Source organism: Mycteria americana, chromosome 31, assembly GCF_035582795.1.
Source record: "Mycteria americana isolate JAX WOST 10 ecotype Jacksonville Zoo and Gardens chromosome 31, USCA_MyAme_1.0, whole genome shotgun sequence".
NCBI lineage: Eukaryota > Metazoa > Chordata > Aves > Ciconiiformes > Ciconiidae > Mycteria > Mycteria americana.
In genome coordinates, this window is record NC_134395.1 from 1 (window position 1) to 13,684 (window position 13,684).

Genomic DNA, 13,684 nt, shown 5'->3' on the forward strand with positions numbered 1-13,684 from the left:
GTGGAAGGCGGTGAGGTGTTGGGTGGGCGCCGCGAGGTGATGGGTGGGCGCCGCGAGGTGTTGGGCGGCCGCCGTCAGGTGTTGGGCGGCCGCCGTGAGAGGTTGGGAGGCCACGGCGAGAGGTTGACCGGCCGCGTTGAGTTGGGTGGGCGAGGTGAGATGTTGGGCGGTCGCGTTGAGAGGTTGGGCGGCCCCGGTGAGATGTTGGGCGGCGGCGGTGAGATGGTGGGTGGCCGCGTTGACAGGTTGAGCGGCCGCGTTGACAGGTTGAGCGGCCGCGTTGAGTTGGGCGGTCCCGGTGAGGTGTTGGGCGGCCCGGTGAGGTGTTGGGCGGCGGCGTTGACGCCTTGGGCGGCCGCGTTGAGTTGGTTGGCGGCGCCGAGATGCTGGGCGGCCCCGGCGAGCGGCTGGGTGGGCGCGGCGAGATGTTGCGCTGCCCCGCCGAGACGTTGGGCGGCCCCGGCGAGCGGTTGAGCGGCCCCGGCGAGCTGTTGGGTGACGGCGGCGAGAGGTTGGGCGCTCCCGGTGAGCTGTTGAGCGGCCGCGTTGAGATGTTGGGTGGCCGCGTTGAGTTGGGTGGGCGCGGAAAGATGTTGGGTGGCTCCGGTGAGATGTTGGCTGGTGCCGGTGAGATGGTGGGAGGCTCCGGTGAGATGTTGGGTGGACGCCGGCGCCGGAGGAGGTAATCGAGGTGTTGGGGGACGGGATGGGGGTTCATCTGAACGTGGGGGTACTTCTCGCGGTGCCGGTGGAAATGGACCTTCAAATTGCCGCGGGGTGGTGAAGCGGTTGCCGCAAACGTTGCATTTGTAGGGTCTTTCGCCCGTGTGCGACCGGAGATGGATTTGCCGGGCGCTATCGCTGCCGAAAGCTTTCCCGCAAAAACCGCATTCGTGGCGGGGGGTCCCCGAATCCCCCCCGATATTTTTGGGGCGCAAAAGACCCGGCGAAGCCCCTCCAGCCAACGTCGGGAGGAAGGCGGCGACGCCGGCGGCGCCGCCGGCGGAACGGGGTTCGGTTTTAAGTCCCCGCGTTCCGGCGGGGAAAGGAGGGAAAAGATGGAAGAAATGGGGTTTGGGGGGGTCGTTTTTGGGGGTGAAGGGGGGGAGGGGGGTTTTGGGGTGCTCTAGGGTCCCCAAAAGTAAAACTTGCCGGCAGATCTCTTCCGTCATCTGCATCTGGTGGAGTTGGCGTTGTTGAAGGACCCGGAGTTCTTCCAGGATCAAAGGGAGGTTAAGGGGGGCCCCCCCAGATTGAGGGGGACCCCCGTTCGGCGGGGGAGGCGGGGGGTCCGGTTCGGCGTCCATGCCTGGGGGGGAGGAAGAGGAGGAGGAGGAGGAGGAGGAGGAGGAGGAGGAGGAAGACGACGGAGCGACGGGACCCTCGCGGGGGGCCGGGGGAGGCGGCGGTAGCGGGGAGCCTGCGGAGGAGAGAGAACCACCCACCCCCCCCCAAAAAAAAAACCACAGTTGTGTACCCCAAAATCCTCTCCCCCAACCCCAAGGACCCCCCCCGTAAAAGATTTCCCGCCCACAGCCCCCCAAAATCACCGAGAGCCCCCCCAAAATCCTCTCCCCCAACCCCAAGGGGTCCCCATAAATTATTCCCCCCCCCCCCCAAATCACCGGTAGCCCCCCCCAAAAATCTCCCCCACCCTTGCAGCCCCCCAAATCATCGTTCTGCCCCCCAAATATCATCCTCCCCCCCCGCAGCACCCCAAAACCATTGTTATCACCCCAAAAACCCCGTTATCCCCCCCAAAACAGCATTCCTCACCCCCGCAGCCCCCCAAAAACCCCGTTAGCCCCCCAAAATCACCATTAAACCCCCAAAATCCCTATTACCCCCCCAAAACAGCATCCCCCTCCCCGGCAGCCCCCCAAAATCCCCGTTATCCCCCCAAAATCACCATTATCACCCCAAAATCCCCATTATCCCCCCAAAACAGCAGTCCCCCACCCCCGCAGCCCCCCAAAAACCCCGTTATCCCCCCCAAAATCACCACTATCACCCCCAAAATCACCATTATCACCCCAAAACCCCGTTATCCCCCCCAAAATCCCCATTATCCCCCCAAAATCACCATTATTACCCCAAAATCCCCGTTATTCCCCCAAAATCCCCATTATCCCCCCCAAACAGCATTCCTCACCCCTGCAGCCCCCCAAAAACCCCGTTATCCCCCCCAAAATCCCCATTATCACCCCAAAATCCCCGTTATCCCCCCCAAAATCACCATTATCCCCCCAAAACCCCGTTATCCCCCCCAAAATCACCATTATCACCCCAAAATCCCTGTTATCCCCCCAAAAACCCCGTTATCCCCCCAAAACCCCGTTATCCCCCCCAAAATCCCTGTTATCACCCCAAAATCACCATTTTCACCCCAAAATCCCCGTTATCTCCCCCAAACAGCGTTCCTCCCCCCCGCAGCCCCCCAAAAACCCCGTTATCCCCCCCAAAATCAAAATTATCCCCCCAAAATCACCATTATCACCCCAAAATCCCCGTTACCACCCCCAAAATCACCATTATCACCCCAAAATCCCCATTATCTCCCCCAAATAGCATTCCTCCCCCCCACAGCCCCCCAAAAACCCCGTTATCCTCCCCAAAATCCCCATTATCCCCCCAAAATCACCATTATCCCCCCCAATTCACCATTATCACCCCAAAAACCCCGTTATCCCCCCCAAAATCCCCATTATCACCCCAAAATCCCCATTATCCCCCCAAAATCCCTGTTATCCCCCCCAAAACAGCATTCCTCACCCCTGCAGCCCCCCAAAAACCCCGTTATCCCCCCCAAAATCAAAATTATCCCCCCAAAATCCCCATTACCACCCTAAAATCCCTGTTATCCCCCCAAAATCACCATTATCACCCCAAAATCCCCATTATCCCCCCAAAACCCCGTTATCCCCCCCAAAATCACCATTATCCCCCCCAAATCTCCATTATCCCCCCAAAATCTCTGTTATCCCCCCCAAATCCCCATTATCCCCCCCAAACAGCAGTCCTCCCCCCCCGCAGCCCCCCAAAAACCCCGTTATCCCCCCCCCAAAATCACCATTATCACCCCAAAATCCCCGTTATCCCCCCCCCAAACTCCCCCCCCACCCCCCTTGCTAAAGACGGGGATGGACGGACGGAGGGACGGATGGATGGATGGATGGATGGATGGATGGATGGAGGCCGGACAGACAGACGGCCGGCGGGGTGGGGGGGGGTGAGGGGGGGGCCAGGGATGGATGGACAGAGGGACAGATGGATGACGGATGGAGGGACGGACGGATGGATGGATGGATGGATGGATGGACAGCCGGACGGACAGCCGGACGCGGGAAGGGAGCCGGCTAGGCCGCAGGCCCGTCCGTCCGTCCGTCCGTCACCCACCTCCCGGCTCAGCCATGGTTATGGGGGTGTCTCCCCCCCCCCCACCCCACCCCCCAACCCCCCCCTCCCCCTCCCCAAATCTGGCTCTGGGAGGAAGAGGAGGGGACGAAGGCGGATGTGGGGTGGGGGGGTGGGGGGGCCCCCCCAAATCGTGATGTCATGGGGGGGGGAGGGGGGTCGCTGGGTTGTGATGTAAAAAGGAGGGAAGGGGGGGGGGTGGCGGTGTCACGCCAGGAGTGATGTCACACGGGGGGGGGAGGGGGTGTGTCTGGGGGGGCTCAGGATTTGGGGGGGGGGGGGCTCAGGGTTTTGGGGGTCTCTATGGGGTCACGATTTGGGGGTGTCGTGTCCCCCCCCCCCCATGGGAAAGACATTTTGGGGGTCTCCATGGAGCTCAGAGTTTGGGGGGGGGGGGTCCCTGTGGGGGGGGGGGGCTCAGGTTTTTGGGGGGGTCCCTGTGGGGCACTCACATTGGGGGGGTTCCCCATGGGGCACATATTTTGGGGGACCCCCTGGGGCTCACAGTTTTGGGGGGGGGGGTGTCTCTGTGGGGTTCAGGATTTGGGGGACCCCCCCATGGGGGATATAGGGGTGCGGGGGGGGGGGGATCACCCCTTCCTACACCCCCATGCCCCCCATTTCTGGGGGATTCGCCCCCCAAGTTGGGGGGCCAGGGAGTTGCACCCCGTAACGGAGCGCAGCCGGCCGGCGTTACCTAGCAACCGCACAAAGAAAACGGGGTGAAAAAGGGGGAATTTGGGACTAGGAGCCCCCAAATCTGCCCCCCTTGAGGGGACCTTGAGGGGGGCTTGGGGGTCCCTGAGGGGCTTTTAGGGGGGCTTGGGGGGGGGGGGCTTGAGGGGGTTTGGGGGTCCCTGAGGGGTTTTTAGGGGGGGCTTGAGGTAGTTTGAGGGTCCCTGAGGGGCTTTTAGGGGGGCTGGGGGGGGCTTGGGGGGGGGGCTTGAGGGGGTTTTCTGGGTCCCTGAGGGGTTTTGGGGGTCCCTGAGGGGCTTTTAGGGGGGATTGAGGGGGTTTGGGGGGGGCTTGAGGGGCTTTGGGGGTCCCTGAGGGGTTTTGGGGGTCCTTGAGGGGCTCTTAGGGGGGCTTGAGGGGGTTTGGGGGGGGCTTGAGGGGGGTTTGGGGGGACCCTGAGGGGGTTTGGGGGGGTTTTGAGGGTCCCTGAGGGGTTTTGGGGGTCCCTGAGGGGCTTTTAGGGGGGCTTGGGGGGGGCTTGAGGGGGTTTGGGGGTCCCTGAGGGGTTTTGGGGGTCCCTGAGGGGCTTTTAGGGGGGCTTTGGGGGTCCCTGAGGGGCTTTGGGGGGTCCCTGAGGGGTTTTGGGGGTCCCTGAGGGGCTTTTAGGAGGGCTTGGGGGGGGGCTTGAGGGGTTTTGGGGGTCCCTGAGGGGTTTTGGGGGTCCCTGAGGGGCTTTTAGGGGGGCTTGGGGGGGGCTTGAGGGGCTTTGGGGGTCCCTGAGGGGCTTTTAGGGGGCTTGGGGGGGGCTTGAGGGGGTTTGGGGGTCCCTGAGGGGTTTTGGGGGGTCCCTGAGGGGCTTTTAGGGGGGCTTGGGGGGGGGCTTGAGGGAGTTTCGGGGTCCCTGAGGGGTTTTGGGGGGTCCCCTGGGGGGCTTTTAGGGGGGCTTGGGGGGGGGCTTGAGGGGCTTTGGGGGTCCCTGAGGGGTTTTGGGGGGACCCTGAGGGGTTTTGGGGGGGCTTGAGGGGGTTTGGGGGGGGCTTGAGGGGGTTTTGTGGGACCCTGAAGGAGTTTGGGGGAACCCTGAGGGGGTTTTGGGGACCCTGAGGGGGTTTGGGGGGACCCTGAGGGGGTTTTAGGGGGCTTGAGGGGGTTTCGGGGGACCCCGAGGAGATTTGGGGGAACCCCGGCAGGATTTGGGGGGGTCCCTGACCAAGTTTGGGGGGGGGGTCCCGGACCAAGTTTTCAGCCCCTTGACCAAGTTTTTGGCGACCCTCAGGGGGTTTGGGGGGGGGGGGGGACACCCCGATGAATTTTGGGGGGACACCTGCCGAGTTTGGGGGGGTCCCCTCCTAAGATTTGGGGGGGGGGATCCCCTCCTAAGATTTGGGGGGGGCCCTGACGTGATTTGGGGGGGGTCCCCGAAGGACTTTCGAGCCCCCTCGACAACTTTTCGGACACCCTGACAAAGTTTGGGGGGGGGGGGGGGGGGGGGATGACGGAGCCTGCTGACATTTTGGGGACCCCTCCTTAATTTGGGGGACCCCTCCTCACTTTGGGAGACCCCTCCTCAATTTGGGGGGGGGGATCCCCGCATCACTTGGGGGGGGGGAATTGCTTAAACACACCCCCCCCCCCCAAACTTCCCCACCGGGCCGATCCCTTCCCTCCGCATCCCCCCCCAGCCTCATTTTTTGGGGGGTTCCCCCCCTCAAATCCACCTCCCCCCACTCCCAAGCCCCCCCCCCAATTGTAGGGACCCCCCCAAATCTAGGGGATCCCCCAAAACCCCCTCGCCCCCCCCCCCAAATACCGTGGTTGGAGCCCAGGAGCTGCTGCGGCTGCTGCTGCTTGCGACGAGGCATCCCCCAAATTGGGGGGAGGGGGGGGCACAAAAATGGGGGGGGTCACAGTGACAAAGAGGGGGGGGGACAGGGACAAAAAGGGGGGGGGACGACACCCCAAAACCCTCCCTCTCCCCGTCCCCGAGCCCCCCAAAGCGGGGCCCCATCAGGGACACGCCTCCCCCCCCCCCCCTTTCAAAAAACCCTTTTTTTTTCCCAAAACCGCCTTTATTTCCCCCATTTTCCTCCCGTTAACCCCTTCCCTTCCCCCCCTCGACTCCTGGGGGGGGGGATTTGGGGGGGAGGGGCTCATTTTTGGGGTGTCGATTTATTTGGGGGGGGTCTGCTTCATTTTGGGGGGTGTACCCTTATTTTTGGGGGTTAAACCTTTATTTTTTGGGGGTTAAATCCTTATTTTGGGGGGTTATAAACTTATTTGGGGGGGGATTCTACTTATTTTTAGGGGGGGTGGGCTCATTTTTGGGGGGTGTCTACTTCTTTTTGGGGGTGTCCACTTATTTTGGGGGGGTCTACTTAATTTTGGGGGGGTTAAATCCTCATTTTTGGGGGTTAAACCTTTATTTTGGGGGGTAAATCCTTATTTTGGGGGGTTATAAACTTATTTTGGGGGGGGATTCTACTTATTTTAGGGGGGCGGGCTCATTTTTTGGGGGTGTCTACTTCTTTTTGGGGGTGTCCACTTATTTTGGGGGGGTCTACTTAATTTTGGGGGGGTTAAACCTTTATTTTTGGGGGTTAAATCCTTATTTTGGGGGGTTATAAACTTATTTTGGGGGGGATTCTACTTATTTTAGGGGGGGTGGGCTCATTTTTTGGGGGTGTCTACTTCTTTTTGGGGGTGTCCACTTATTTTGGGGGGGTCTACTTAATTTTGGGGGGGTTAAATCCTCATTTTTGGGGGTTAAACCTTTATTTTTGGGGGTTAAATCCTTATTTTGGAGGGTTATAAACTTATTTGGGGGGGGATTCTACTTATTTTAGGGGGGGTGGGCTCATTTTTTGGGGGTGTCTACTTCTTTTTGGGGGTGTCCACTTATTTTGGGGGGGTCTACTTAATTTTGGGGGGGTTAAATCCTCATTTTTGGGGGTTAAACCTTTATTTTTGGGGGTTAAATCCTTATTTTGGGGGGTTATAAACTTATTTTGGGGGGGGATTCTACTTATTTTAGGGGGGTGGGCTCATTTTTTGGGGGTGTCCACTTCTTTTTGGGGGTGTACATTAATTTGGGGGGGCTAAATCCTTATTTTGGGGGGCTGAAATACATTTGGGGGGGTTAAGGCCTTATTTTGGGGGGTTAAATTCTTATTTTGGGGGGTTATAAACTTATTTTGGGGGGGGATTCTACTTATTTTAGGGGGGTGGGCTCATTTTTTGGGGGTGTCCACTTCTTTTTGGGGGTGTACACTTATTTTGGGGGGGTTATATGCTTATTTTCGGAGAGTTATATACTTATGGGGGGGGGTTATACGTATTTTGGGGGGGAGGCAAGCGAGGGGGAGGCTTTGAGGGGGGGGGAATATTCATGAAGGGCCGGGAACAAAGAGGCTTATTTTGGGGGTGTCCCCCATTTTGGGGGGGGGGGGGTGTTATTCTTACCTGGGAGGGGGGACGAAGGCACGAAAGTGGGGGTGCGTCTCCTGGAGCTGTCCTGGGGGGGGGGGGGAAGGAAAAGATGGGGTGAATGGCCTGACACCCCCCCACCTTGTTGCCCCCCCCAAAAGGATGGGGGACCCCCCCCCCCCTCAAGGCCTAATCCCCCCCTCAGGGGGCTCCTCGGGGCCTGCTGCCCCCCCAAAAGCTGCTCCGCCCCCCCAGCCCTGGTGCCCCCCCCCCAGGCCTTGTGTGTCCCGTCCCGTCCCCCCCCCCCCCCGAGGCCTACCTGGGCCTAGTCCCCCCCTGAGGCCTTGTCCCCCCCTGAGGCCTAGTCCCCCCCCCCCCCCCCGAGGCCTGTTCCCCCCCTCAGGGGCCTCCTCAGGCCTCCGCCCCCCCCCCCGCCTCGAACCCACCCCGAGGCGGTTGCTAAGGGAAACGCCGCCGTTGCTAAGGAAAACCCCGCGGTTGCTAAGGGAAACCCCGCGGTTGCTAAGGGAAACCCCGCGGTTGCTAGGGGGAGGGACGCGCTTCCGGGTTCCCCCCGCCTCCTCCCCGCCTCTCTCAGGCAGGCTGCGCAGGCGCGGCCTCTCCCTAAAAAGCCACGCCCCTCCCAGCTCTGCGGGGACCAATCAGCGCGCGTTGCTAGGCAGATCAGAACACCCGCCTTCCGCGCGTCCCGCCCCCGCTACGGCGGCGGCGCGGGGACAAAAGGCCGGGTAGCGCCCTTCATTAGCATACAGCCCCCGCCTACTCGCCTGAGGGGGCGGGGCTTTCATTCATAAAGCCGTGGCGGCCCCCGAGGCCACGCCCACTCCTTGCCCCCCCCCCCCCCGGTTTAGGGGGGGCTATAGGGGGTGGGGCGGGGTTTGGGGGGGGCTATGGGGGGTGGGGGGTGGGGTGGCTCCCAGTATGGCCCAGTACGGCCCAGTCTGGGGCCCCTTCGCAGCCATTTTGGGGTGCAATTTGCAAACTGATGCATTTTGGGGTGCAATTTTGGGGTGCAATTTGCTAATTCATGCATTTTTGAGGTGCAATTTTGGGGTGCAATTTTTGGGGTGCACTTTGCAAACTGACGCAATTCTGGGGGTGCAATTTTTGGGGTGCACTTTGCAAACTGACGCATTTTTGGGGTGCAATTTTGGGGTGCAATTTGCAAACCGGCGCATTTTGGGGGTGCAATTTTGGGGTGCAATTTGCAAACCGATGCATTTGTGGGGTTGCAGTTTTGGGGTGCAATTCGGAAATTGATGCAATTTTGGGGTGCAATTTTGGGGTGCAATTTGCAAACCGGCGCATTTTTGGGGTGCAATTTTGGGGTGCAATTTGCAAACTGACGCAATTTTGGGGTGCAATTTTTGGGGTGCAATTTGCAAACTGACGCACTTTTGGGGTGCAATTTTGGGGTGCAATTTGCAAACTGACGCAATTTTGGGGTGCAATTTTTGGGGTGCACTTTGCAAACTGATGCAATTTCGGGGTGCAATTTTGGGGTGCACTTTGCAAACTGACGCATTTGTGGGGTTGCAGTTTTGGGGTGCAATTCGTAAATTGATGCAATTTTGGGATGCAATTTTGGGGTGCACTTTGCAAACCGACACATTTTCGGGGTGCAATTTTGGGGTGCACTTTGCAAATTGATGCATTTGTGGGGTTGCAGTTTTGGGGTGCAATTCGGAAATTGACGCAATTTTGGGGTGCAATGTTGGGGTGCACTTTGCAAACCGACGCAATTCTGGGGGTGCAATTTTGGGGTGCAATTTGCAAACCGGCGCATTTTTGGGGTGCAATTTTGGGGTGCAATTTGCTAATTCATGCATTTTTGGGGTGCAATTTTGGGGTGCACTTTGCAAACCGGCGCATTTTTGGGGTGCAATTTTGGGGTGCACTTTGCAATCTGATGCATTTTGGGGCTGCAATTTTCAAATTGACGCAATTTTGGGGTGCAATTTTGGGGTGCAATTTGCTAATTCATGCATTTTTGAGGTGCAATTTTGGGGTGCAATTTTGGAGTGCACTTTGCAAACTGATGCAATTTCGGGGTGCAATTTTGGGGTGCACTTTGCAAACCGATGCATTTGTGGGGTTGCAGTTTTGGGGTGCAATTCGGAAATTGACGCATTTTTGGGGTGCAATTTTGGGGTGCACTTTGCAAACTGACGCAATTCTGGGGGTGCAATTTTGGCGTGCACTTTGCAAAGCGGCGCATTTTTGGGGTGCAATTTTGGGGTGCAATTTGCAAACTGACGCATTTTTGGGGTGCAATTTTGGGGTGCACTTTGCAAACTGACGCAATTCTGGGGGTGCAATTTTGGGGTGCACTTTGCAAAGCGGCGCATTTTTGGGGGTGCAATTTTGGGGTGCAATTTGCAAACTGACGCATTTTTGGGGTGCAATTTTGGGGTGCAATTTTCAAACTGACGCATTTTTGGGGTGCAATTTTTGGGGTGCACTTTGCAAACTGATGCATTTGTGGGGTTGCAGTTTTGGGGTGCAATTCGGAAATTGATGCAATTTTGGGATGCAATTTTTGGGGTGCACTTTGCAAACTGACGCAATTCTGGGGGTGCAATTTTGGGGTGCACTTTGCAAACCGGCGCATTTTTGGGATGCAATTTTTGGGGTGCAATTTGCAAACCGGCGCATTTTTGGGGGTGCAATTTTGAATTGCAGTTTTGGGGTGCGGTTTGCACGGTGACGCATTTCGGGGTGCGATTCCGGGGCGCGTGCCACGGGGGGGAGGCCATTCCCCCCCCTCCCCCATCGCCCCCCCCCCCGCCGCCATTTTCTCCCCCCCCCCCTTCCCCCCGCCCCGGTTTTGGCGCGAAACCCGGCGGCTTGGCTTCAAAATGGCGGCGCGCCTCCCCCCGCGCAGGCGCGGTGGCTCCTCCGATGTGAGGTGAAACCGGGGGGATTTGGGGAGGAAAACTTGATTTTTTTTTTTTTTTTTTAAATCGGGATTAATTTTATGATTTTTTGGACTGAATTCTTCAGGTTTATGTAATTTCTCGGCTACAGTAAATTATTCAGTTATCATTGCCATTATTTAATCGAATAGATCTTAATTAATCACGGCTAGGCCCCTTTCCAGTCATAGAATTAATACAATTATAAGGCCCACGATTAATATTTATAAACTTTACGTTATATTTATACTCTATTTTTATTATTTAATATCATTATATTATTAATAAAGGCAATTCGGCGCGTTTGGGTCGTTGCGTCGCCGTTGATCTCGTTAAATTGCCTTTGATTTCATTTATTGAATTCCCTTTATTTCGCTTTTGCCGTTTCTGTCATTGGTTTTTATTTTTTATTTCACCGATTCTTAGTTCTTTTACTTTTATTTCATTTCATTGGGGTTTATTTCTTTTATTTCACTGATTTTTATTTTTTGCTGCATTCATTTTTAGTTCTTTTATTTTGATTTCTTTTATTTTGATTACTTTTATTTTGATTTCTTTTATTTTCATTTCTTTTATTTTCATTTCTTTTATTTCACTGATTTTTATTTTGTATTTAATTGATTTTTATTTTTGTATTTCATGGATTATTTTTTATTTCGTTGATTTTTATTTCTTTGGCTTTTATTTCTCTTATTTCATTGATTTTTAGTTCTTTTCTTTCCTGGATTTTTATTTTTTATTTCATTTATTTTTATTTCTTTTCTTTTATTTATTTGATTTAATTTCTTTTTAATTAATTTCTTTTTATTTCTTTTAGTTTTATTTCTTTTATTTCCTTGAGGTTTAGTTCTTTTCTTTCACTTATTTTTAGTCCTTTTATTTCATTCATTTTTCATTCTTTTATTTTTATTGATTTTTATTTTCTTTTATTGAGTTTTATTGCTTTTATTTCATTTATTTTTATTTCATTTACTTTTAATTATTTTCTTTCATTTCTTTATTTCTTTTATCTTCTTGATTTTGATTCCTTTCATTTCATTAATTTTTATTTCTCTTATTCAGGTTATCTTTATTTCTTTATTTTATTTTATTTTATTTTATTTTATTTTATTTTATTTTATTTTATTTTATTTTATTTCCTCATCGTTATTTCTTGTCTTTCACTTATTTTTTGGTCTTTTATTTAATCTCTTTTTATTTCTTTTATTTCTTTTCTTTTTATTTCATTTCTGTTTTAATTTTTATTTTTTTATTTAATTTATTTTCAAATTTTTATTTCTATTATTTAATTTATTTGTATTTCTTTTATTTATTTTTTGTATTACTTTTATTTTTAGTTCATTTATTTAATTTCTTTTTATCTAATTTCTTTTTTCTTTTCTTTTTATTTCTTTTATTTAATTTCTTTATATTTCATTTAATTTCTTTTTTCCTAGTATTTAATGTCTTTTTATTTCTTTTTTTAAATTTCTTTTATTTCATATATTTTTCTTACTTTTAAAATTTCTTTTATGTAATTTCTTTTTACTTCTTTCCTTTAATTTATTTTATTTCATGTCTTTTTATTTCTTTTTAATTTTCTTTCATTTTATTTCTTTTTACTTAATTTATTTTTCTATATTTATTTTAATTCCTTTTTCTTTTGTTTCTTTTTATTTATTTTATTCATTTATAGCCTTTCTTGTTATTTAATTTTTGTTATTTCATTTATTTCATTTCTTTTTGATTTCTTTTTATTTGATTTCTTTTTATTTCTTGTCTTTTTTATGTTTCATTTCGCTCTATTTCTTTTATTTCATTTCCTTTTCCTTCATTTCTTTTTATTTATTTATTGCTTTTCTTGTTATTTAATTTCGGTTTAGTTCATTTGTTTAATTTATTTTTATTTACTTTCTTTTTATTCCAGTTCTTTTTATTTGATTTAATTCCTTTTTACTTGATTTCTTTTTATTTAATTTCTTTTTGTTTAATTTCTTTTTATTTATTTTCATTTTAAATTTCATTTCTCTTTATTTCTTTTTAAATTTCTTTTCTTTCATTTCTCTTTCTTTCTTTTCTTTTTAAATTTCACTCCTCTTTATTTCTTTGTAAATTTCTTTTATTTCTTTTCTTTTTATTTCTTTTCTTTTTCGATTTCATTTCTCTTGATTTCTTTGTAAATGTCTTTTATTTCTTTTCTTTTTATTTCTTTTTCGATTTCATTTCTCTATTTTATTTTTAAATTTCTTTTATTTCATTTTTATTTCTTTTCTTTTTCAATTTCATTTCTCTATTTTATTTTTAAATTTCTTTTATTTCTTTTCTTTTTCTTTCTTTTCTTTTTCAATTTCATTTCTCTATTTTATTTTAAAATTTATTTCTTTTCTTTTTATTTCTTTTCTTTTTCAATTTCATTTCTCTTTAGTTCTGTTTAAATTTCTTTTATTTCTTTTCTTTTGATTTCTTTTCTTTTTATTTCTTTCTTTTTACTTCTTTTCTTTTTCAATTTCATTTCTCTTTAGTTCTTTTTAAATTTCTTTTCTTTATTTTCTTTTGATTTCATTTATTTTATTTCTTTTCCATTTAAAGATGATTTTTTTCTGTCTCTCCGGGTCTTTCATTTCCTGTCCCTGGTCCCGCTCCGCCCCTCCCCCCGCCTCCCTCCCCGCCCTCAGCGCTGCCCGCCCCTCCCCCCGCCGCTTCTTCATTCTTCTTTTATTTTTTTATTTTTCCTTTATTTTTCTTTCAATTTTCTTTCATTTTTCTTTCATTTTTCTGTATTTTTCTGTATTCTCCTTTTATTTTTCTTTTTTTCTGTATTTGTCTTTATTTTTTAATGTTTCCTTTTTTATTTTGCTTTAATTTTCCTTTTATTTTTCTGTATTTCTCGTTTATTTTTCATTTATTTTCCTGTATTTTTCTTTTATTTTTTATTTTTCTTTTATTTTTTAATTTTCTTTTATTTTTTAATTTTTCTTTTATTGTTCTGTATCTGTCTTTCATCTGTCTTTTATTCTTCTGTCTTTTTCTGTCTTTTTCGTTCCTTTTTCTTTTATTTTTCTGTATTTTTCTTTTATTTTTCTGTATTTTTCTTTTATTTTTCTGTATTTATCTTTTATTTTTCCTCACCTGGACCCTCCCCCCCCCCCCCCCCCCGTAGTTTTATCATCATCATCATCATCATCATCATCATCATCATCATCATCATCATCATCGTCATCGTTGTTGTTGTTGTTGTTGTTGTTGTTGTTGTTAAT

General features: G+C 50.1%; 1 protein-coding gene across 1 annotated transcript; it reads right to left on the bottom strand.

Moving 5' to 3' along the window:
* Window positions 1-6: 6 nt before the first annotated feature.
* LOC142421501 (uncharacterized) lies at window positions 7-10,289 on the bottom strand. Its single transcript, XM_075526158.1, has 5 exons — window positions 9,570-10,289; window positions 8,210-8,300; window positions 7,959-8,161; window positions 7,549-7,600; window positions 7-1,420 (listed from the first exon to the last, which is right to left on the bottom strand). The coding sequence occupies exons 1-5, from the start codon at window positions 10,287-10,289 to the stop codon at window positions 75-77; spliced, it is 2,412 nt and encodes an 803-aa protein (XP_075382273.1). The 3' UTR covers window positions 7-74.
* Window positions 10,290-13,684: the final 3,395 nt, after the last annotated feature.

Bases quoted from the DNA above. Each gene is read 5' to 3' on its own strand.
- LOC142421501 (XM_075526158.1), bottom strand. From the start codon at position 10,289: ATGGCCTCCCCCCCGTGGCACGCGCCCCGGAATCGCACCCCGAAATGC. The intron at 8,301-9,569 runs GTTTGCAAAGTG...CCGCCCCCTCAG, and splicing joins TGCACCCCGAAATTGCATCA to GCGAGTAGGCGGGGGCTGTA. The intron at 8,162-8,209 runs GCGGGTGTTCTG...TGGTCCCCGCAG, and splicing joins GGGGGCGGGACGCGCGGAAG to AGCTGGGAGGGGCGTGGCTT.